Below are 22,176 nucleotides of genomic sequence, written 5' to 3' on the forward strand. Positions count from 1 at the left end.
AGGAGGTCACTGAACAGACTCCTTTCAATCATGGACAACCCAGAGCATCCTCTCCACCCTGTTCTGGACAAACAGCAGAGGTCCTTCTCTAGAAGGATCAGGCAGCTCCGCTCCAAAACTGCCCGGTACCAGAAATCCTTCATACCCAATGCAATAACCCTGTACAACAAATCACAATGCAAAAGATAACCTTTGCACATTTTTATTATCTATTTATTTCGTTTTTATCTATTTTGCACATTTCTTTTGCACATCTTTTTACGTGCACTGTTCTGTAAATAGATTTTTAAATTATACGACCTTGTTGTTTGCATTCATGCTACATTTTCTTTGTTCTATTTTTTGTTTTTTATATATTATTCTTAGTCTTTTTTTTCCCTCAGCTGTCAGTTGCCATGGTGACTAACAAATTTCCCACGTGTGGGATCAATAAAGTATTTCTGATTCTGATTCTGATTCTATTGGTACGGGACCTTGAGGTTTGACGGGTTGGGATCTCCGCTGAGGCAATCGGCGGTTTCCCCGGCTGGTTGGCTGTCTCGGTCCCATCGAGGCCTGACTAGAGCTCTCCCAGGGGCGGCGCCTGGGGCGGGGGCCTGGACTTACTCCGGGGGGGCGGCCCTTTCTGGCCCTCTCTATCTGTGTGGGGTGGGTGGTGTGGGGGCTGGGGGGTTGGCGCCTCGGGGGATGGGACCCCTGGGCTGAAGGGACCTGGGCCCTATTTGCTAGACATTTAAGGCCCCTTGGTGGGGAGGGTGATGGGACATCACTGTGAGTAATTAGGAGATGTCCCCTCAGTGCCCTACCCGCCAATTTTAACTGCACCCCCTTAGTACACACACCCTTCACTCCTCAAAATATACATTCCAACATAAACACACACACATGCATACACACACACACCCTCACACACACACATGCATTTCACAAGGAAGGGGGGACCTAGGACCATCTGTCCCCTACCCCATCCCTGGTAGGGGGTACTGGGCCCTTGGCAACGGCAGCCGTGTCCCCTGGGTGTTGGCTTCCTGGGCCCGGCGGTCCTCTCTCCACGCAGGAAGAGGGATCCCTGAGCTTTCTGGCAAGAACAAGAGCCAGGGATCACATCACACCTGAGCCGGGGGTGTCCGTGTCCCTGTGGTGTGGGTTCTGGTCCTTTCCCCCGAGTACTGGGCGTTGCCAAATTTCCAACTATAGCTAAGCGTGGTCGTGCCATGTTTACAACACCTCTTGTGGACCCCCTTTTCTCCTGGGTGTCCTCCTCCTGGGCGGGGGTGGCTGGCCCCTGCCTTGCTCCTTCCTGGACCAACCGTGGGCCGGGTGGGTGGCTGCCTGGAGCGCGGGTCTCCCTTGGGGGGGGTCATGGCTCTTACCTGGGGTTTGGGCGGGGGGATGCCAAAAACTCCTGGATGGTAATGAGGTGCTCGTCTGGGGCTGTGGGCACTCTTCTGGGGCGGGGCCCTGCGTTGGGCTCTCCCAGCGAGGCGGGGGGGGGGGGGGCTGCTCTCCTGGTTGTGCTGGAGCTGCGCTCTCTGTCCCCCCATGCCTCCCTGTTCTCTGGCTCTGGGGACCCCGTGGCAGTCCTGCTGGCCCTGGCCTGGGTGGCAGATGTGATCGCCTGGGGAGCGGTTGCTCTCCACCTGCTGTCTTGTGGCATTGGGGGGTTCTGACTGCCGCTGCTGCTGCGGCGGGGGTCTTGGTGTGGGGATGGCTGGGCACTCTCCCTCCTTCTTTTCACATTCCACCATCCATTTTAGAAGAACATAAACACTCACTTGGGGCCTCATTTATAAACGTTGCGTACGCACAAAAGAAGGCGTACGTCACTCTCTACGCAATAATTGAGATTTATAAAAAGCAAACTTGACGGGAAAATGTGCGGTCCTTCACGCAAGCTCTGACCCAGGCGTACGCACAAAAACGGGTGATATGAGAAACGGCGACACCGTCGGTAGATGGAAGAAACACGTGAAAGTGAAAATGACAATACTGCCTCTTATAAATAACATGAAGACTTCACAAAGAAAGTCTTACAATTAACAGCTACACGAACACCCATTTGATCGATCAGCAGTGAAACAAACAAAAAAAATCAAACGAAAATTACAACAGAAATTCAAATGAACACTTATTTGCAGAAAGAAAAGTGAAATATGTTCTGCGATATTGGCATGTTGTGCAATTCATCCTCATAAATAATATAGTTAACAGAACGAAATATTGTACAAAACTGATATTCTCGTCAGTGTGTCCGTCTGGCGGAGCAGATATAGGTGCGGGCGTGCGGACGGACGGACGGACAGACATATTAATTGTCCACTGGGGAAAGTTGTTTTCATATTAAAACATTTCTTCATAAGCTATGGAATTATGGTATTCATGCATATGCCTTTAGTGTGTTTTATTTTTGATAAAACCATGTATGGCGTATGTCTCAACCATTCAGAAAGCAACAAGAAATTACATTTGCGCTGATCAATTTCCCATTTCCACGTTGATTATTACCGACATCTGTAGCTTGTCAGATGTAATTAAATGGAGGGAAATAAAATGCCCCATCACAATGCGTAATGACGCACAATGGCTGATCTAGCGCACTTAGAAGATGTGGCAAATGGAAGAATTCGGAGTGAACGCATCTTTAGACAGCAAGAAGACTTGCTGGCAAACGAGGACGAGTGGCTTATGAGCCGGTTCCGACTTCCTCGAGCCGTCCTGTTGGACCTCTGCGGGCTTTTGGGCCCGTCGTTACAGAGGAGAACTCGGAGGAACCACGCGTGTCACCCGGTGCATCTGGCGCTCCGATGCCCCCCCCCCCCCCCCCCCCCCCCGTGGCAGACACACTCTGGCGATGGAGCGCTAGACGTTTTTTTGCCTCGACTTTGATGTCCGACCATTTCTTTTTTATTTCGGCCACGGTCCGAGGTTGTGAGTCTACAGCATTTACGGATTATTTTGGTTGTGATTTATTAAGGGAAAGATGCGTAGGATGTGCGTGCGCACGGTTTTATAAATCCGAATATTTCTGTGTGTACGCACGTCCTATGTTTCATCCGTACGCCACTTCTGACGCAAATCCTACGCAAAGTTTTATAAATGAGGCCCCTGAGCACAGGGGTTAGCTCGCCTTTGAACTAATAGTTTGCGTGATTGAAGGAAATATTTCACACTAGTTTGTTGGAAGGCATAAGTATGCGTGTGGGAACAGTGTTTGTATTGTGACTAGACAGTGCTCTGAACCTTTTTTCTTCAATGATTTGTGATCTTCACTGGTGTCCATGGATTACATGAAATCTTTCCACCTTTATCCACCTTTATCATGGTAGGGAGAACACGTCAATGGAAGGGTGGGGTCACACCTGCTTTTTGGAATACCCCCCTGGTAGAGGACCCGAGCTTGGGTGAGAAACCAGCCGCGAAAGGATGAGAGGGGCGTTTTTATATACCGGTATATATAGATATAGATAAAAACGCCCCTCAGTGATACTGTGCTTTCTGTTGCCTATTTGATATTTTGACATTTTTCAGGTGTTATTCTGAAAGTTTACTTTTATTTATGTAAATATACATATATATATATATATATATACATATACACATATATATATATATATATATATATATATATATATATATATATATATATATATATATATATATATATATATATATATATATATATATATATATAGTATACTTTCAATAAATGTATTGGCATTTTTTCATGTACATAAAGTTTTTAAATGTATTCATGTTTTTATATAAATATATACATGTATTTAAAAAAATCGTTTATTGGTAGCACTTTGTGGACGATAAGATGGACGATTGTGTTAAAAATGTCACTGCACTGATTAATATTTAATAATAATTTAAGCTAAATCACAATGTTTTAATGAAACTTCTATGATTTTTTGATTAAAACCTAAAATTTATTAGTTTTTGGTATTTATTTATAATAAAATGATATTTAAATTTTCTTAAAATAATAAATGAATGCTAGATTTGTTTAAGAAAAAAAACATCATGTAAAATTTCATTAAATTATTTATTGGCATTTTTTTCCATCTTTACATAGTTTTGTCCCTCTGGAGCCACCATAGAACTGTGCTTACACATTCTGGTTTGGTTTGAACTTTTCCATAAAAGCAAAAATGAAAAAGAAAGAGAAAAAAACGAATCAAGCAGAGAAGTGAAAGTTACAAAAACAGTGAGACATGAGCTGAAGGAAGTGATGATGAGTGAAGAACAGCAGCAAAGATAAAGAGGATGATGAAGACGACAGAACAGGGTTTCATCAGCTTCCTTTGAGGTTGGTGGCGAGGCGTCCAGCAGACGTCCTTTGTCTGCAGAACCCGATCAGGGGGTTGGTGAAGATGTTTCTGCCACACTCAGGCGGAGCTGCGGCGGAGTTCCAGACAGGTGGAGGCTCGCTGCGCTCCTTTAGCATGACCTTTCTGTTGTGATGAGAAGAAAACTTCAGACCGGCATCAGCGACCAGCGTGTCGGATTTAAATTCTGAGAGTCCGAGGTGGAATGTCTCAAGATCCACACTGGACCCAGCAGAGCATGGTCAGACTGATGAAGAGCGGGAGGTTCTCCTGACCCAGCTCTCAGTCCAATCCTGAAAATAACTTCAGCTTCAGGAGAACGATGTTGTGTGCTCCTCAAACGTCGTAGGGGGCCTCCTCTTGCTCCTCCTCCGTGCTCCTGCTGAAGGCTGAAGACAGCTGCTGGAGGAGCAGCTCCTGAGATGGTGTGCAGACTCCCGACTGCTGCCTCCTCCTCACAGCCAGCTGGAGGTCGGGTTCGGGCCCGGTTCCATTGCCTCCTCCGACCCCCTCACCGCCGCTCTGCTCCTGCGACTCCTGGCCAGTCTGATCCGCCTCGAGGTCGCTCATGTGGTCCACACGGCTGTTTTCCGAAAGAACCAGCCTGAGGGGCGGCAGGTCTGGGGCCTCATGGGTCTCTGCGGTGCTGCTGGTCAGGAAGCTGGTCTCCAGTGATCTCAGAACCTGCAGGCCAAAGTCTCCCACCTCCTCGTAGAGCGGTTCAGGGAGGTCCGGAGACTCTGAGCGCTCCTCAAAGGAGTCTCGCTGGACCTTCATGGGCTGAGCAAAGAAACACATAACCGTTTCACCTCCTCACGTCATTCTGTGTTCCTGAGCTGGTCAGACACTTACGAAGTACATGGAGAGCGTCCGCCTGTCGTGCAGCTTCCTCTGCAGAAAGACGGGAAACTCCGGTTAACCAGTGAAACAGACCAACAGGCCCTCCTTAGATCCCAGAACGGGTCACCAAACAGACACTCAGCAAGCAGGTGGACTCGTTCTGGAATGGAGGGCTGGGGTCCTGCAGGCAGGTGTGCTGACTGACCAGCGTCTGATTGGCTGACAGCATGCTGCTGTTGGTCTCCACTCCTCTGATCGGAACCAGCGGCATCGTGCCGAACTTCTGTTTGGAGATTTCTGACAGAGAGTGGCGGCGCATCACCGGGAGACCCGGGTCGTCGTTCTAGAGAGGACCGGAGGAGTGAGGAGAGAGCTTCTGCCAAACAGGAAGCCAGCAGGTGACTCACCTGAGCTTTGAGGAAGCTGGTGACCCAGTCCCAGAGTTCAGCCTCACTGCTGCAGCACAGGAACCTGAACAGAAACACAGTCACGTTCTGCCTGCGGGGTAACATCCACCAGTGGCTTTCTGCCCGCAGGGAGTGCACCGGTGCTGTTCAGGTACCGCCAAGCATCACCAGGTGGCACATTTGTACCAATAACAGGGACTAGCCCTGGGTTTTATTAATGAAACACAAAACAACCTTAATCCTAAAAGGATGTTCTTTATGGACAAATGTAGATGTTAGTTCAGACTCTGATGGAGAATGAATCTGCTGAGATCTGGTCCTCACTGGAGACACTTACAGCTGATGTTTGTCCGACATCACGGTGAAGCCCCACCTGAGAGAAAACACAAAAACAGGAAGTTATGACCCCGACAGCACCAACACACTCACACATGAAGACGTGTTCAGGAAGCTGCAGGACTTTCAGAAGGACGGATGGAAGAAGCAACAGGATGGATAAATGGACTGTCCCATGGAGATATGAACGACTGCATGGTTGGAGTGAACCGCCACCTTCCCCATTTAAAGAGACAATTCCATATTATTCTTAAGCCTTTCATACCAAACAATATCCACATCTATGATAATATATTACCTTTGGTACCAAAAAAGAATGAATATTTTCTTAAATATTAGTTATTTTCTTGAGTTCTTTCTCAACCCGGACTCGATCTCTGAGGCTCCGCCTTTCACTCCTTGTGGGTGCCGCCCATTTCATGACGTCACCCTAGAGTCGGCATCAGCAGCGTGTCTGTGTTTCACCCCAGAAAACAAACAACATCCAAACTTTTGCTAACATGGATGTGAAAAGAAAAAAAAGAAAGTGTTTTGCCGATCATAGTTAGCTCTGTGGTCAAATAGGGCGTAATAGCCTGGGGGCGGTGCTGGCAGCAGAGACTCGTACTGGAAGGGGCTGTTCTCACTGTCATACATTACACTGTGAGGACCCACTGGTCCTCATGGATTGGGTGCTCAGAACGGGGTTTTTAAAGAAATACTCAGAAATGTGATCAGATCAAAATACCACTTTGGGGCTTGTTTTCGTGAGGAATGAACATGATAATCCACTTAAAAGCTAAAAAAATTGATTTTGCATTGTATAGGCCAGGGGTGGGCAAACAGGCCTGCTGAATGATATCAGAGATGCATGATTTTTTTTTGTCTTTCCATCTGGTCACGTGATCGAGACTCGCATAGAAGGTGACATTTTATTCCAGTCTGCGCTCCTATCTGAACCCCTCTGAACATCCCTGTCAAACAGAACAGAAGACAGTCTTCCCCTTCTACAGCGCTGTTCACCTTTCGCGGTCTCACTGATTCCTTCAGTGCCATTATGCTGCTGTTTCTTTTCAAACAGTTCCTGTTCTGTGTCCTGATTGGCTGGAGACCTTGTCAATCAGTCTCCTCTGTGTCGTGTCTCCTGCACAGATGCATGCAGCTCTGGTCACGATCAGATCTTTGTTTTCATTCCAAGATCCTGGATTCTTTTTCTATGAAGGTTTGAACGTTGAATTTAAAAAGAGAGAAAAGTCTGAAGATGTTCACGTCTGTCTGAGGAAGGTGTAAAAAGTGTGTAGTGAGGATTTCATCTTCATTTGTTATTTCTAGAAGGTAACTCCAGCAAAAACTGGAAAAGCAAAAACTGAAATAATGCACATATATGTCCAGGAATTGGACTCCACAGTAGTGCAGGACACAGCACAGCTGCTCAGGTTTACGGGGAAGTTTAACACAAAGTGTGAGATGTGTGAGGAGCTGCAGTCCTCCAAAGTGTCAAAGGGGCAAAGACGAGGATGGGTGCCTCGGCGACCCAAGCCCGGGTCATGGAACTTGGCTTTTGGGACATGGAACGTCACCTCTCTGGGAGGGAGGGAGCCTGAACTGGTGCGAAAGGTTGAGAGATACCATCTATATATAGTCGGGCTCACCTCCACACATAGCCTGGACTCTAAAACTCTGTCTTTAGAGAGGGGGTTGGACTCTCTACCACTCTGGAGTTGCTCAAGGTGAGAGGCGGCAGGCTGGTGTGAGCTTCCTCCGTAAGGTGGCTGGGTGCTCCCTCAGAGATAGAGTGAGAAGCTCGGTCACCCGTGGAGAGCTCGGAGTAGAACCGCTTCTCCTCCACATTGAAAGGAGCCAGTTGAGGTGGCTCAGGCATCTAGTCCGGATGCCTCCTGGACGCCTCCCTGGAGAGGTGTTCCGAGGATGTCCCACTGGGTGGAGGCCCCGGGGAAGACCCAGGACACACTGGAGAAACTATGTCTGTCAGTTGGCCTGGGAACGCCTCGGGGTCCCCCCAGAGGAGCTGGAGGAAGTGGCTGGGGTGAGGGAAGTCTGGGCATCTTTGTTTAGACTGCTGCCCCCGCGACCCGTACCGGAAAAGTGGAGGAAGATGGATGGATGTTCCGTTTTAAAATATAAATGTTCATTTTCAATTCAAGTGTTTTCGTCCAGATTCCATGTTATTTCCTTCTCTTCTGGGGTGGACTACCAAAAGACTCCACGGATCTGCTCCAGTACGGCCCTTCTATCAAACTTTGGAAGCCTTTGGAAGGGAAACCAGAATGTTTGCACACCCCTGGGTTAGAACCTTTAAAGCAAACCCTGATGAACCACATGTTGCAGTTCCATGACTAGAGGCAGATTGCAAAAGAGATGTCCCTTTAACTCTTCAAACAACGTGAATCAACTGATTCTGACTTGGAAAAAAGCGGCTCTTCATATCAGCTTTGCACTGTTATGCAACACATTACTAACTTAAAGTGTTGCATAACGGCACAAAACTGTTTTTCTTTGCTTCAGAAACCACTTGAAGTACTTTAATTGCATAAACTATTGATTCAGTGTTAAAAGGTTTAAAAGAATGAGAGTTTCCACCAGAAATAAATATATGTATGACTAAAATTAAAAATATTTTCAGATTTTATTGCTTTTTTCCTTTTCATGAAGAACTGAGGGTTTTTTTAAAAATCCGACAATCTAGTCAGAGCTCAGAGTTGTTTTATGTTCTGTGTCTTCAGTGCACTGACTGTAAAAGAGACATACAATCAATGCTTCGATGTGGGGTGCGGCTAAAAACATCTGGCGGTAGCTCCTCCCACATGCGACTGGGGAATCAAGTTTATGAAGAGATTTCTGGAAAAGCTTTGAGCAGCAAACTTGAGGCGTGAATGGAGTTTGGGTGAGCGTAGCATAAACCTGCTGAGTCTGCAGGTCACATTTCTTCACCTGAAGTTCAGCTCAGAAACAGAAACAGGTGTGGGCGTTGTCAAACAGATGACACGCTTTGAAGAATGGGCCTCAGGTGTGGTGTGAGCTCTGCATCACCTGGTCGGAGCCTTCAGTTTCTTGCGGATGCCGATGTAGATCTTCATGGACTTCAGGAACCACTCCTTCTCTGGCTTGATGCTCTAGGAAACAACCCAGATCAGTCCGGACAGACAGAGGAGGCGGATTTTCTGCTTCTAAATGCAGCCTGCTTACCTTCCTGTCCTTCAGTAGCAGCAGTTTGTGGTTTCGGATCTGGAACGTTCTTTCCTGGAACCTGGTCCCCTGAAGGAGCTTTGGAGGCTCCTCACGGCATCTCAGCAGACCGATCTTCATGGTCTCGCTCTTATACGCTGAAACAGACAAAGATCTCTGAAATACTGAGATGATTGAAAGCATGACCCAAAACACAGGGCAGTTCTCTTGAGCTAAGCTAAAATGCTAGCCACAATTTCTTCTGGGGGACCTTTCTGTGTGGAGTTTGCATGCTCTCCCCTTGCATGTGTGGGTTTTCTCCGCTTTTCTCCCACCGTCCAAAAACACGCTTCATAGATTTGTTAGTTACTCTAAATCGTCCTCAGGTGTGTATGGATGCGTGTGATTAGTGGCCCTGCATCAGACTGGCGACCTGACCAGGATGTCCCCTGACTTCACACAGGATAGGCTCCGGCAGCCCAGTAACCCCGAAAGGGACAAAAACGGGTTTAGAAGACGAATGAATGATGAATGAACTATTTCTTCGTCCTGACCGAGGCTGTACTTTCTGCTGTTGATGACGTCTCCAAAAACAAGTTTAGCTGAAACAACATCATTCAGCAAGGAATGAATTAAAGACCAATCCTCTTTTGATATATTTTCTAACTGTTTCCAGTTGTCTTTTAATATTGATGCTGCTGTTTTTGGACAAAAATCATAAAACTGTGTCATTTTTCTAAATCATAGCTTCTGCAGAACGGCAGGAGTTCATTAGAGATTCACCTGAGATGTGGGCGGGACGTCTGGCTCAAACACTCACTCGTAATAGCTTACAGCCCCTCACACCCCCCAACCTAACTTTAGCGGTGCAACAAAAATGGTGAGGAACACTGGAGCTATGCAGTCCTATAGGTTTAAGCCAGATTCCAGCTCAGACGAGGAAAACAAAGACGTAGATCTGTTGATCTACATTGGATTCGCTTTTTCAAACGCAGATGATGGCTTTTGGTCTGGGTTGACACTTTGCTGAATTTTTGGATGCCCCTGTTCAGAGGCAGTACTTCGCGTCCGCACAGAGGCATGTCACAGACGTTCATTAACCCCCTGTGGTAAAAAAAAAAAAGGTCAACTCGGCAGCTTCTTTGGACGTCACCCAGCTGCAGAGCTGTTGCTCACAGAAGGTTTCTATCAATAGCTGCATCGCTGTTTCTCAGCTTCATCTGCTGCATGACTGAAGACCACACTCTGTGCCTCATTTAGTAACAGCTTCTATTGAGCATTCAGGTGTGTGACCTACAGGTGAGGAGCTGGATCCCCTCTCCTTGAGGAACCCTCTTCACTACCAGGTAGGCGGAGCTCGGGTTGGCCATCTTGCACCACTGCAGGGCCTGCTCCAGAACCTTCTCTTTAGGGTGTAAGGGACGCTCTGAGACAGAAGAGCAAACACCTCAGTCAGGCGTGTCGCCCCATTTGCAAGGTGGTAGGCGGGCCTCACTCACCCAGCTGTCCATCCTCGATGGCCTCAAAGGTCATCCAAACATCTCGTTCTCCAGCTGGGACATTCCGCATGTACAGAACCTGGTTGGTTAGCTCCTCTGCACACATGGTGGGAGACACCTGGGGGGTCAGCAGTAGCACGTCACACCTGAGGCCTCTGGTGAGCAGCAGCAGCAGATGGTGAAGGACATACCTTCAGAGTGATGCAGCAGTCTGTGACTTTCATCTCCAGATAGACCTCAATGATCAGGTCTCCAGCCTGAGACAGCTGCACACAAACCACTACGGTCAATCAGACTGCCCACCTGCAGGGAACAGGTCACTGCCGACCCGCAGGTCTACAAACCACAGGAAGCTGAGAGCTCCTCTTTGTGGGCAGATCTATGAGACAAAGGTCACTGACCTGAGTGTCCTTCCAGGTGGTGATGAGACTGATCTCCAGCTCAATCTGGGTCTGATGCTCCTCATCGATCTGAAACACCACGGCGTATGAGAGGGGTCGTTCAGCCGCTCGGCCAACCCCAAAAGGAGCAGGCCTTGATTTCCTCTCGGTTTACTCACATCAAAGACGAACAGGTAGTTGTCAATCAGATCCTCCACGATCTTCACCTCATGTTCCCCTTTCCCGTCAGTCTGGAACAAGCTGGGAGCAAACAGCAGCGACAGGTTCTTGGTGCACATCTGGTTCAGGTCGGCACACTTCTGGACCCTGACGGAGAGCGCACGGGTTAGGCTGCTGTCGGCGCTGCAGCTCCTGTGGGAGGCGGAGCTCACCTGTACAGGTGACCAATGAGAGCTGCCAGAGTTGTCTGGTTTACTCGAGGAAGACTTCGGATGATTTCTTTGTAACGTTCCAACCGCTGGCGCTTTTGAGGGATTTCTGCACAGGAACAGCAAACCGGATAAGCAGGAAACTCTTTTTCTCTGATGAGCTTCATGCTCAGAAAACAGCATGAAGTGTGACCGTCACAGCTGCCGTGGGGTTACATCCTGAGATTAAAATGTCTTTATTTGGTTTTGGGAAATCTAACAACCAAACACTTTGAGTATGTTTCCTTGTTTTCACTCCTGCACTCCTGCTGAAAAGTTGCTTTACATCATTCATTCTCCTATGCTTGTCAAAAACTCAACATCTTACCAAACACATCTGACTAATTCTCGCTTATTACAAATAACTCAACAAACAGGAAACAGGAAACAGAGATGAAGTTCTGGGAAGCAGGAGGTGTTTAAAGACCCACTCGGTCTTGACGGTTTTAACATGTTTTTTGGCATTTTTCTGATGATGGGAGGCATATTTAAAGAAAATTAAGCTGAGTATTTCTTTATCCAAATCATTGTGAATCAGGAGCAGACAAAAAAACCCACATTTGTGGCGTTGAAAATACGCTGGGCGAGCCACAAGCTCACTGCTCCGAGATCTCAGCAATGGGGAGGGGAAGAGGGGCAGCGTTGCTCTCCTCCAACAGTCCCGCCCACAAGTCAGAGCTGAACTTCTAATGAACTACTGCTGCTCTGCAGCAACTATGTCCTAGAAAACTACACAATTTTTTTTATTTTGGCTAAAAACGAATAATTATAATTTACAATAAATCAAAAGGTGATCAGAGTGGGACTTTAAACAGTGGAAAGATGAACTGGATCAAGAGCCAGCTTGGTGGTTCTGGGCTTTTGATGATGTCTGGACCCTCTGGTTTGATACCGAGTAGACTCACTCGCAGCTTCCTGCCAGAAAGCGTGCAGCTCTGCCATAAAGATGGGGTCATCGATCTCTCTGAAGAACCTCTTGAGAACATCGGTCACATCCTCAATGAAGTGGTCTCCGATGCGCAGTTTGACATTTCGAGCGTCTTTCCGGAACTCTTCCATCAGCAGCCGGATCCTGGTTTTGGCACCATTCTTCCTGTAGATCCCCTCATGGCCCAACCCTACAAGGAACCAGAACCACAAGCTTCAGGAGACTGGAGGTGTGAGCTGCTTTGGTGAAGCTAATTGTCATCGAGTTGCTGAGCTGACCGGAGGTCTCAGATTTGCACGACATCCTGCCATGACATCAGTCATCACGTAGATCTTAAGACAAGCTCATCAGAGCCCAATTTCCTGGATCTCTGGCTTATCTTTCAAAACTTCTCAAGGACAGTCATTACCTATGAGACTATGAACTTTCAATACTTTTCTATTTCTTTTTCCATGATATCTTGAGTTTCTAAGAGATTCATGAAGCCTGTGCCTGACTCAGTCTTGAAGGTCAGCCTGACCGTTTTTGACATTTAAGTTCCACCCCTCAGTGCGGAACATGTTTAAAGGATCGTCACAGATGCAGTTGTTCTGGATCCACCACGAAACATCTGTTCCTCTGCTCCACAACCCTCATCCTCCTCACCGTACTGCGTGATGAAGGCAATGCAGCTGTCCACAATGATGGGGATGTCGTTTCTGCTCATCTGCTGCTCCCTCAGAGTGTTTCCTCGTCCACCAGCTGCTCGCTGGATGTCTGAGTACCACAGCGAGAAATCCATCCGTCCAATAGCATGCAGGTGGAGAGTCCTGGGGCGAGGAAGACCAAACGGTGAGGATGGAGGCCAACACCAGATCCATAAAAAGACCTTCAGAGGAGACGCCCATCTTCTCCTCTCACCTGCCCTTTTCCACCAAAACCAGGATGTCTTTCTTCTCCTGATTATCATTCTCTGAGGCAACACCTTCAACACAAGCACAGAAAAAGAAGTCAGACCGTCTGTAGACTGGAACCAGAACCCTAACGGGACCGGGACTGAGACACAGACTCAGCTCCTGCAGACGTTTCAGGTTGATGATGTCCTCTGCTGCTCCATCATTTCGAGGGCAGATGAAGAGGTTAGACTTCTGCAGAACAAAGTACGCGTCTTTCCACTGCTGAGGGTCCAGCATGGCTCGGTACCGCAGGAGCCCGACTCGCTCAAACTCCCGAGTGAGCAAGCAGTGGCAGCTGAGCGGAGTGGCAGCCTGGCAACACCATGATCAAAACAAAAAGGATAAGAGTGAAGACTTTTAATACCAGCATGATGATCGAGGCTCTGAAGTTACAAGGAACCAAAACCGAGTCAGAATGTGTCGGGTTCTGACCTTTCCTATGGCTTTGGTCCAGCTGTGTAGCGACTCAGCCGTCTCCAAGCCGAACTGGTAAAGTTTCTCTGAGGTCAGGTACAACTCGAAGGTGTAACGAAACCTGGAGGACAAGACAGACGGAAGAATGGAGAGATGAACCGATGGAGGAATGGAGAGATGAACAGATGGAGGAATGGAGAGATGAACAGATGGAGGAATGGAGAGATGAACAGATGGAGGAATGGAGAGATGAACAGATGGAGGAATGGAGAGATGAACAGATGGAGGAATGGAGAGATGAACAGATGGAGGAATGGAGAGATGAACAGATGGAGGAATGGAGAGATGAACGGATGGAGGAATGGAGAGATGAACAGATGGAGGAATGGAGAGATGAACAGATGGAGGAATGGAGAGATGAACCGATGGAGGAATGGAGAGATGAACAGATGGAGGAATGGAGAGATGAACAGATGGAGGAATGGAGAGATGAACCGATGGAGGAATGGAGAGATGAACAGATGGAGGAATGGAGAGATGAACCGATGGAGGAATGGAGAGATGAACAGATGGAGGAATGGAGAGATGAACAGATGGAGGAATGGAGAGATGAACCGATGGAGGAATGGAGAGATGAACCGATGGAGGAATGGAGAGATGAACCGATGGAGGAATGGAGAGATGAACAGATGGAGGAATGGAGAGATGAACAGATGGAGGAATGGAGAGATGAACCGATGGAGGAATGGAGAGATGAACAGATGGAGGAATGGAGAGATGAACCGATGGAGGAATGGAGAGATGAACAGATGGAGGAATGGAGAGATGAACAGATGGAGGAATGGAGAGATGAACAGATGGAGGAATGGAGAGATGAACAGATGGAGGAATGGAGAGATGAACCGATGGAGGAATGGAGAGATGAACAGATGGAGGAATGGAGAGATGAACCGATGGAGGAATGGAGAGATGAACAGATGGAGGAATGGAGAGATGAACGGATGGAGACGGGTGGAAAAATGAGCAGACAGACGGATGAAAGTCAGAATCAGCAGAAGCACAGCTTGGATTAAGACAGAGGGGAAGACAGAACCTATCAATGAAGCCGCTGTTGCTGGACGAGTCGGGCCGACAGACTCCCAGACACACCATGTCCTTCAGGTTGATCTGCAGACTTGGTTCTGAAGACTGTTCCGACTCGTAGAGAAGCAGGTACTGATCCACTACACACCAGAACTTCTGAAAGTCTGACAACAAGACGGGACAGTCAGGAGGTTCAGGTACTGAAGTCACACAAATGTCAGGAAAAAAAAAGGCAGACAGCTGCAGCCCCAGCTCATATCTCACACATCCTGAGGCTGCTCCTCTCAGCAGGAGGTGCAGAGGGAGCTGAACCTCTGACAAAAGCTCAGTCAGGACAGTTTCTCCTCCCACCTTCTCTGTTTTTCCTGGAAATCGTTCCTCTGCTGACGCTGCTGCACTTGTAGAGAAATCCAGAGTGGAGAACGGACTGCATGATCTCGTCATACACCCCAGGATCTGAAACACAAAGCAGTCCTGAGAGGACAGACAGGCACGTTTAAGTTCAACAGCAGAGACGGGCAGCTGCTGGTTCCCAGGCTGGTTCTGAGCAGAACCCAGCATCACAGTTTTCATATTGGACTCAGACTCGATGAGGTTCTTGGAGAACTGAACCAGAATCATGTCAACACTTATTCTGGGTGGAGAACAAAGAACCCCATCTTGACAGCTGTGGAGTCTGGACCTGCAGCAGAGCGGATCAGACCTCTGTGAAGACGACGGATCCTGACCTGTCGAGGGGCTATAACCCTGAGGCGCATCGTGCTGGCGGCGGCTGTCACCGGTGAGGCGTGCAGACTCCGCCTCCAGAAATATCTGAGTGACGGTCTTGAGGAGTGTTTGTTCGGACAGCGCAGTGCACAGGGCCTGTTGGAGATCAGAACATCACCTGTTCAACTCCTGCGCAGACAACACCACCTACCGCTCCCTCTGGAACTTAACACAACCCCTTTGGACCTTGAGCAGCTCCTCGTGGGTGCTGAACGCCGGGTGGGCGAGCCGGAAGCGGCCTTCTTTGTACTTCTGGGTGATAAAGTCCTTTCGCTGCTCAGGTGAGGCGTCACAGTCCAGTTCCTCAGACTGAGACAGATGGGCGGCCCAGAAATCATTGGCACGGTCATTTCCCACCATGATGAAGAGCTGAGTCGCACAAACATGCAAACAAACAAATCCAAAACAATCTGAGAAAAAGCCTGATTACTCCAACAGGGAGAACCTTCATCCTACAAAGTGAAGTTCTGACCTGGACGATCTCGTTGCTCCACACGCTGGTGTCGAGTTTCAGACTCTGCACTTTAGAGACCATTGACCCCAAACTTCTGTGCTGTCCTGCAAGCACACATACGAAAACACATATGGTCAATAATCAGAGACACCCGATCACGCTCCACAGGTGATCTGTGGATGAAACACGGAAGGTTCTGGATTCTCCTACATGACGTCAGTCCACCTTAGCTGACTGCACTGAAGGGCCTGCAGATCTTACCTGCACAGTTCTTGCAGATGACAACACACAGGTTGATGGAGGCCCAGTCCGGGTTCACAGCCTTGCAGTCAGCACACATCCTGTTGGATCTGTTGGACCAGATCTTCTCAGCTACCTCATAATCTGACAGAGTCTCTGCAATCGCCTCCTGGAGCGCCTCCATCCAGTCCCGCTTGTCCCGTTCTGACTCAGCAGTGAAGCTGCAGAGGAGGAACATGAAGTTATAAACTGACCAATAGGAGGCCTCCATAAAGTAGTGTGCCTCATGTCAAACATTCAAAGTATTTGATTGACAGATTCTCCTGAGCCCATTTTCAGTGGTAGAGTTGTGGTCTTTTAAAATACTCATCCAGTCCTGATGAAGAGAGTCATTGCCATAGAAACGTTGACTCAGACTGACACGGACCAATCACTGCTTACTGAGGACGTCTGGTTCCAACATGGCGACGGACGCATTGGAAAAAAAGGGAGTTGACTTCTTTCGATTGGAACCGAAAGCAAGTCATTTTTCTATGGGTGATGTCACACACTATCTGTCCACTTATACAGTTGATGAACGCTTCCAACATTTGACATGAGACCACCTAGATTTATTGAGGCCTTTCATTGGTCAGTTTATAACTTGAATAACCTGGACTTCAGAAAAAAATACTCTGAAAAAAAATTAGAATTGTAAAGACTTTGTTTAAAAAGGTATGAGAGCAAGAATTGTGTTGACAGATAGAATAACTGAGTAACAGCTGTTTGTGTCTCTATAGAAGCATGTGGGATTCTGGCTTTGGTCCTTCCTGTTCGAAATGCCAGGGGGAGGGGCCACTTAGTCCAGTTCTCAGATGCAGTGACGGGTTCAAACAAGGCCTATCAAAGTCAGGTCATAACCAAATACTAAATATAGGGAACACAGTCCTTCCTGGGTGACATTAGGCATTGGTTACCCCTCATTGTCCAGGTGAAAACAGGACGATTGCTGGTTTGTTTCTCAGGTCAGATCCAAGCTTTGTGCTTGGAGGAACGTTGAAAGTTTTAATCCCAGAGGTTCAAAAGTTTGAACCTCTGGGATTAAAACTTTCTGGAAAGTTCTTTACTTTCAAGGATGGGGGTTCAAGCCTGTTGGGTGAAACCGTTTTTTCTTAAAATGTATGTTTGGCTCCTGAGTGCACCTGTGACTGCAGCTCCCCCCTACCCCAAAGATAACACAGTTGTGGGACAACGACTGAGACTTTATTACATATCAACCCAATGTTTTAAACCATCTGCCAGTTTAAAAATAAGCAGGAAACAATAAGATGCAACTCCAGTTCTTCATTCAGTTCACTGGCTTCCTGTTTGTCTTAGGAGAGACTTTAGGACCTGGACCGGTCATCTTTACCTGAAGCTCTTGTAGGGAGTGATGAGGTCAAAGCTTCTGTGCTTCCCGTCTCGGATGGTTGCTCCTCGAGCTTCGATCACCGTGATGCCGATTCCATTACGAAAACACTGCAGACACAAACAGAGTTCAAGAAGGAATCTGGCTTCAACATCCTATCTGACCTCTGCTGCCATCTGCGGTCTGACCTCTAATAATCTGTCTCCACTCTCACCTGTTCGCTCTTGTGCAGCCAGATCTGGTCCGTGCTGATGGCTGTGTACACTTTGGACTTGGTTCCTTTCAATTCCAGGACTCCGTGTTTCTGGCAGTGAGATCCGGGACCAAAACGGCGCCGACCAAACACCAGCTGATCCCTTATGTGTTCCTGCAGCGTGGTCACCCAGCGCCGCCTCAGGACTGATGGACAGGACACACAGCATCCTCAGTACCACTCACATCAATCCAGAACCACAAAGCCAGAACCTTTTTCCTATGCAGAGCTTTATTTAACCATAGAATCTGGAGTCTGCAGAGTTATTTGTCCAAATCAACTCAAACTGGGCATCCTTTTCTTGTGACAGAGGGCGGAGCTTATCTCTGGTGTGATCAGGTCAAAGCAGAGTCATCTGGACGTAACTGCAGGGCATGACGGCATGTATTTATATTTTCAAAGTTTGAAGAAGAAAAAAACAGAAACCGACGTTCATAATGTTTAACGAGGAGCAGAGCCCCACAGCGCCCCCTTTAGCGTGAGCAGCTCTACTTGATTTATCTGACTTTAAATCGGTACTGCTGTACAGTGTACAGTACACTCCCTCCAGAAAATTGCTGTTTCCACATCCCAGGATTTAAAAGACAAGGCTGCTATCACTGCACTCTAAATACAAGAAGGGTTAGACAATCACAGGCAAGGATCCCTTGTCTTGTCTGCACCAATAATTTACCATTTGTATAAATGTAAGCATCTTCAGACAGACTTTGCATATATTATATATAGTAATGTATAAAAAACAGGATCTCACAGATTCCTTTATTTCACTTTAAATATATATAAATAAATCAGCTTGTCCTGCTGATTGTCATCTATATAAAAATCCTCTGTAGCTACTAGTTTAAGCACGTTTACCCAGCAGACATGGTCACACTTTTTCTTGATTTCCAATGAACGCATGGTTACTGCACCAGAATTCATCGGCAAGTGAGACTCATTCCCAAGAGGACCAGCGTTCTCTTCTTTGGTCCTAACCAGCGTTCAGGTGAGTTTTCAAAACTTACAGAGAATCCAGGAAGGTCCTGGAACAATTGTGTCTGAATGTCACAGTGAGCGGCGTTCCCTCTTTGTGAGAGCAAACCCTAAATGTCTGTGGTCAGACCGGGATTTACCTTCGTTATCAGTCCTAAAGACGAAGATCCTGTTACTCGTCACAATCTCAAACTTGTTGTCTTTGGCCAGACGGGCCATCTGAATGACAGCCAACGGGATTACTCCTCTGGGGTAGATGTCCTTAAAGAACGCACAAGACGTTTAGTGGTCAGCTTCATATGCAGACTGAACAACAAACACAGACTCAACAAGAACCAGGATGAGGCTACAGTCACATCAGCCGGCTTTACGGTTCAGAACGTGGGCTGTGCAGGTGAGACCGACTGACCGGATCGCCTGACTCCCTTTCAGCTGCTTTACTGATCCATAACAGACACAGCAGAGTTTTTCTGAATGAACTGAAAGAAGTTCTTTATAAGAACCAGCAGGTTCCTTCTGGTTTTTAATTTTCATTCTGAAAAAGCACAGAAACCCTCGACCAGAAGCCTGAGCACTGATGACTTAAATCTCTGAAAAGAAAAGGGCTTTAGCATCAAGCAACTGAGTGTGTTACTTTTGTTGGGCATCTCTGGACTTGGTTGGTTTTCTGGTCCGCTCCAAATAGAGGTGCTGGTTTCATGAAGACAAATGTGAAGCTGTGTTCTCACCGAGCGTGTTTCAAAGTTAGTGGCAGCACTAAATGCTGTGCTGAAAATTCACTTTCCAGAGTTCAAATATCTGAACTTTGGCGAAGAATTTGCACCGCATCAACCAATCAGGGGCTCAGCCTGATTGGTCGGGACCCCGTTAATGATGTGACCAGCGGGTGGAGTTCACAACCAACATGGAGGAGAATCTGTTTTTTCTCTCACTGAACTTCATCATCTTTCTTTCTTTCCACTTTCGGCTTCTCCCATCAGGGGTCGCCACAGCGAACAAGTCGCATGGTAAATTGGGCAATGTTTTACGCCGGATGCCCTTCCTGACGCAACCTTCTCAAACCGGGCTTGGAACCGGCACAGAGGTGGAGAAGGGAACAGGGAGCAGCCCGGAGTCGAACCCTGGTTTCACGGACGGAAGGCGCCGCAAACCAGCACGAGCACTGAACTTCATCATATTTTTTTTATTTGTATTGAGAGAATAGTAAAAAGTTTCTCTAATTCTTGTAGTTATTTTTTGCCTCCTCTGACTAATATGGGACAGCAAGTCATCAAACTGGGTCACAGAGAGACAGAAGTGAAAGCGTCCGTCGTTCAGACGTAGCTCCTGCAGTAAACGGTGAAGCTCTCCGTACTGTTAGAGTCTCTGAATGATCTGATGAATCCAGACATGGAGACGTGATTACTGATGCTTTTGCAGCGCTCTTCAAATAACTAAACCTGATCTCTAAACATCACCGTGTCTTCCATGCATTGTAAATACGTAATGCTTTCATGTAGCGATAAGGCTAAAAACTTTGGACAGTCTTCCCACACGCGACAGGAGAGTCAAGTTTAGGAACACATTTTTGAACAAGCATCAAGCCGTGAATTGACATCCTTTTTTTTTTTATTGACCAGCATTAAAGAAGAAGCCTTTGAACTGTTGCTCTAGAAGCAAAACAGCTCAACAGAGAAGCACAGTGGTGGGAGTGTAATGATGCAGGGTGGACAGGAACCTGCAATCCAGATGTACTTTGAAACATGCAGACTTTAAAACACACAATCTGGGGTTTTTACTTTAAAAATAAACACAGTGAAAATATCATGTAAATGTGAACCAATAGGAACAGCTTAAACCTGAGAAATGGTGTGCAAATTAAACCTGATTTCTGTTTCACATCCTCTTAACCACAGGCAGAAACTCTAAGCTGATCCAGGAGAGAAAACAGGAACAAACAATAACATCAGATGATCTGATTACCTTCTCGCTGCCAAAGTACATCAGGTTTTTTCCATCAAACTTCACAAAGCGTTTCTGGAAAACGTAGTTCCTGAAACAGACACGCATCACAGGATCACAACCTGGAAGATATCTGGCGTGGGTTTCTCCTGCAGCAGCACAGTGAACACCAGAGAACATGTTTGAAGGAGCAGCCAGAGAGGAAAAGACTGACACACCGAGAGGAAGAGCGGGAGGAGGAGCGGGAGATGAAGGTGACGAGACAGAGGCAGCTCCTCGCGAGAGAGGAGACACAGGGAGGAGCAGAAAGGAGCAGACACATCAGAGCAGCGGGGACTGACCTCCGACCCCTGACGGGTACAGACAGAACAGCCTGTAAGTCTGGGTGAGGATATTCAACGCACCTCCGGTTGAAAAACCGAACATATATCTGAGTACTTGCAGCGCATATCAAACGTACCCCTACTTTAAACACATGCAAATGCACCCTGCCTCAACTAGCTGTGCAAATCTAACACACCCTTGTGGAGACAGCTTGTCCAGCCAGCCGGTGAGAATAGGCGGGGCTCTCTCGGAGAGGGAGGTGTAGCTGGCGTAGGGGGAGATGGTCAAGTCTTCGTCAGCGTCGGCGAAGGTGGAGGCAGGCAAGGAGAGGCAGCTGGGGGGGAGCGGAGCTTCACCTACAGTGCTGTAACCCTGAGAGTCTCCGGAGTGAAATGCCTGCGACAAACGCTTCGTCCAGGACAATTTGTGAGTCCTGCAGGTGCAAAAGAAAACTTTATTGACTCAAGAGACGACATCTGATCTGTGCTACAGTCTAACTGTCAGATTATCCTGAGCTCGTCTGAGTTTACGGAGTTCTGCAACTAGAGGTTCGAGCTTTAGTAAAACGCTGCCTCCTGATGGTTTGGAGCAGGTCAGTCTGCCGCTTTCTTACCCATGATCCTCTGTGTGCCTCTGCGTGCCTCTCTCATCCATCTTCATCTCTCGTTCATCCCCTCTGCTCCTCTCATTCTGCAGGACAAACCATTCAGTCAGCAGATGCTCCTTCTTTCTGAGGCAAACATGACCGCTGTTCCATCACGAGAAAGGCAGGGGGCGGGGCTTGTCAGGCCTCACCTCGCTGTTGTGTGGAGGTCGCCTGGATTGGTAAACAGTCTCGCAGTACGGACTGATCTCCTCATCGGGGTCATCTGTTGAGGCTGTAGAACAGAGCGATGTGTTCTTCATCACAGCAGAAGTACTGGACTGACATCATCAGCGTAAAGCTGAACTTTATTACAGCACTTTAGTCCCATTCATACTGTTAGCATCACAAAAAACAACAGTGTTACTGTGTTAGGAAAAGCCCGCAGACTAGAGTCAAAGTAAAGTCCTCAACATTACCATGACTCAGCTCCTTTAGCTGTGCTTTC

The 22,176-nt window shown here is 47.5% G+C and overlaps 1 protein-coding gene across 2 annotated transcripts in view; it reads right to left on the minus strand.

Annotated features, from left to right (window-relative positions):
- Positions 1 to 4,029: 4,029 nt before the first annotated feature.
- Positions 4,030 to 22,176, minus strand: part of arap3 (ArfGAP with RhoGAP domain, ankyrin repeat and PH domain 3) — a 34,916-nt gene continuing 16,769 nt past the window's right edge. The window contains exons 5-36 of one of the 2 annotated variants that reach the window (XM_020701772.2): positions 21,881 to 21,963; positions 21,699 to 21,775; positions 21,282 to 21,518; positions 20,980 to 21,111; positions 20,783 to 20,852; positions 18,961 to 19,081; positions 17,810 to 17,994; positions 17,599 to 17,705; positions 16,230 to 16,429; positions 15,987 to 16,072; positions 15,701 to 15,883; positions 15,475 to 15,610; positions 15,098 to 15,202; positions 14,757 to 14,910; positions 13,682 to 13,784; positions 13,363 to 13,561; positions 13,215 to 13,278; positions 12,960 to 13,123; positions 12,292 to 12,504; positions 11,351 to 11,456; positions 11,138 to 11,285; positions 10,980 to 11,048; positions 10,770 to 10,844; positions 10,579 to 10,696; positions 10,377 to 10,505; positions 9,101 to 9,237; positions 8,945 to 9,027; positions 5,916 to 5,951; positions 5,579 to 5,642; positions 5,377 to 5,514; positions 5,184 to 5,222; positions 4,030 to 5,111 (exon numbers count right to left, since the gene is read on the minus strand). In XM_020701772.2, the coding sequence (XP_020557431.1) occupies positions 4,668 to 5,111; positions 5,184 to 5,222; positions 5,377 to 5,514; positions 5,579 to 5,642; positions 5,916 to 5,951; positions 8,945 to 9,027; positions 9,101 to 9,237; positions 10,377 to 10,505; positions 10,579 to 10,696; positions 10,770 to 10,844; positions 10,980 to 11,048; positions 11,138 to 11,285; positions 11,351 to 11,456; positions 12,292 to 12,504; positions 12,960 to 13,123; positions 13,215 to 13,278; positions 13,363 to 13,561; positions 13,682 to 13,784; positions 14,757 to 14,910; positions 15,098 to 15,202; positions 15,475 to 15,610; positions 15,701 to 15,883; positions 15,987 to 16,072; positions 16,230 to 16,429; positions 17,599 to 17,705; positions 17,810 to 17,994; positions 18,961 to 19,081; positions 20,783 to 20,852; positions 20,980 to 21,111; positions 21,282 to 21,518; positions 21,699 to 21,775; positions 21,881 to 21,963 (4,205 nt within the window). In that variant the 3' untranslated portion in view covers positions 4,030 to 4,667. The remainder of the gene's footprint in view (positions 5,112 to 5,183; positions 5,223 to 5,376; positions 5,515 to 5,578; positions 5,643 to 5,915; positions 5,952 to 8,944; positions 9,028 to 9,100; positions 9,238 to 10,376; positions 10,506 to 10,578; positions 10,697 to 10,769; positions 10,845 to 10,979; positions 11,049 to 11,137; positions 11,286 to 11,350; positions 11,457 to 12,291; positions 12,505 to 12,959; positions 13,124 to 13,214; positions 13,279 to 13,362; positions 13,562 to 13,681; positions 13,785 to 14,756; positions 14,911 to 15,097; positions 15,203 to 15,474; positions 15,611 to 15,700; positions 15,884 to 15,986; positions 16,073 to 16,229; positions 16,430 to 17,598; positions 17,706 to 17,809; positions 17,995 to 18,960; positions 19,082 to 20,782; positions 20,853 to 20,979; positions 21,112 to 21,281; positions 21,519 to 21,698; positions 21,776 to 21,880; positions 21,964 to 22,176) is intronic. The other variant, XM_011473148.3, reaches the window with a different exon arrangement.

The sequence above is a fragment of the Oryzias latipes genome, chromosome 10 (genome assembly GCF_002234675.1).
Source record: "Oryzias latipes chromosome 10, ASM223467v1".
Classification (NCBI taxonomy): domain Eukaryota; kingdom Metazoa; phylum Chordata; class Actinopteri; order Beloniformes; family Adrianichthyidae; genus Oryzias; species Oryzias latipes.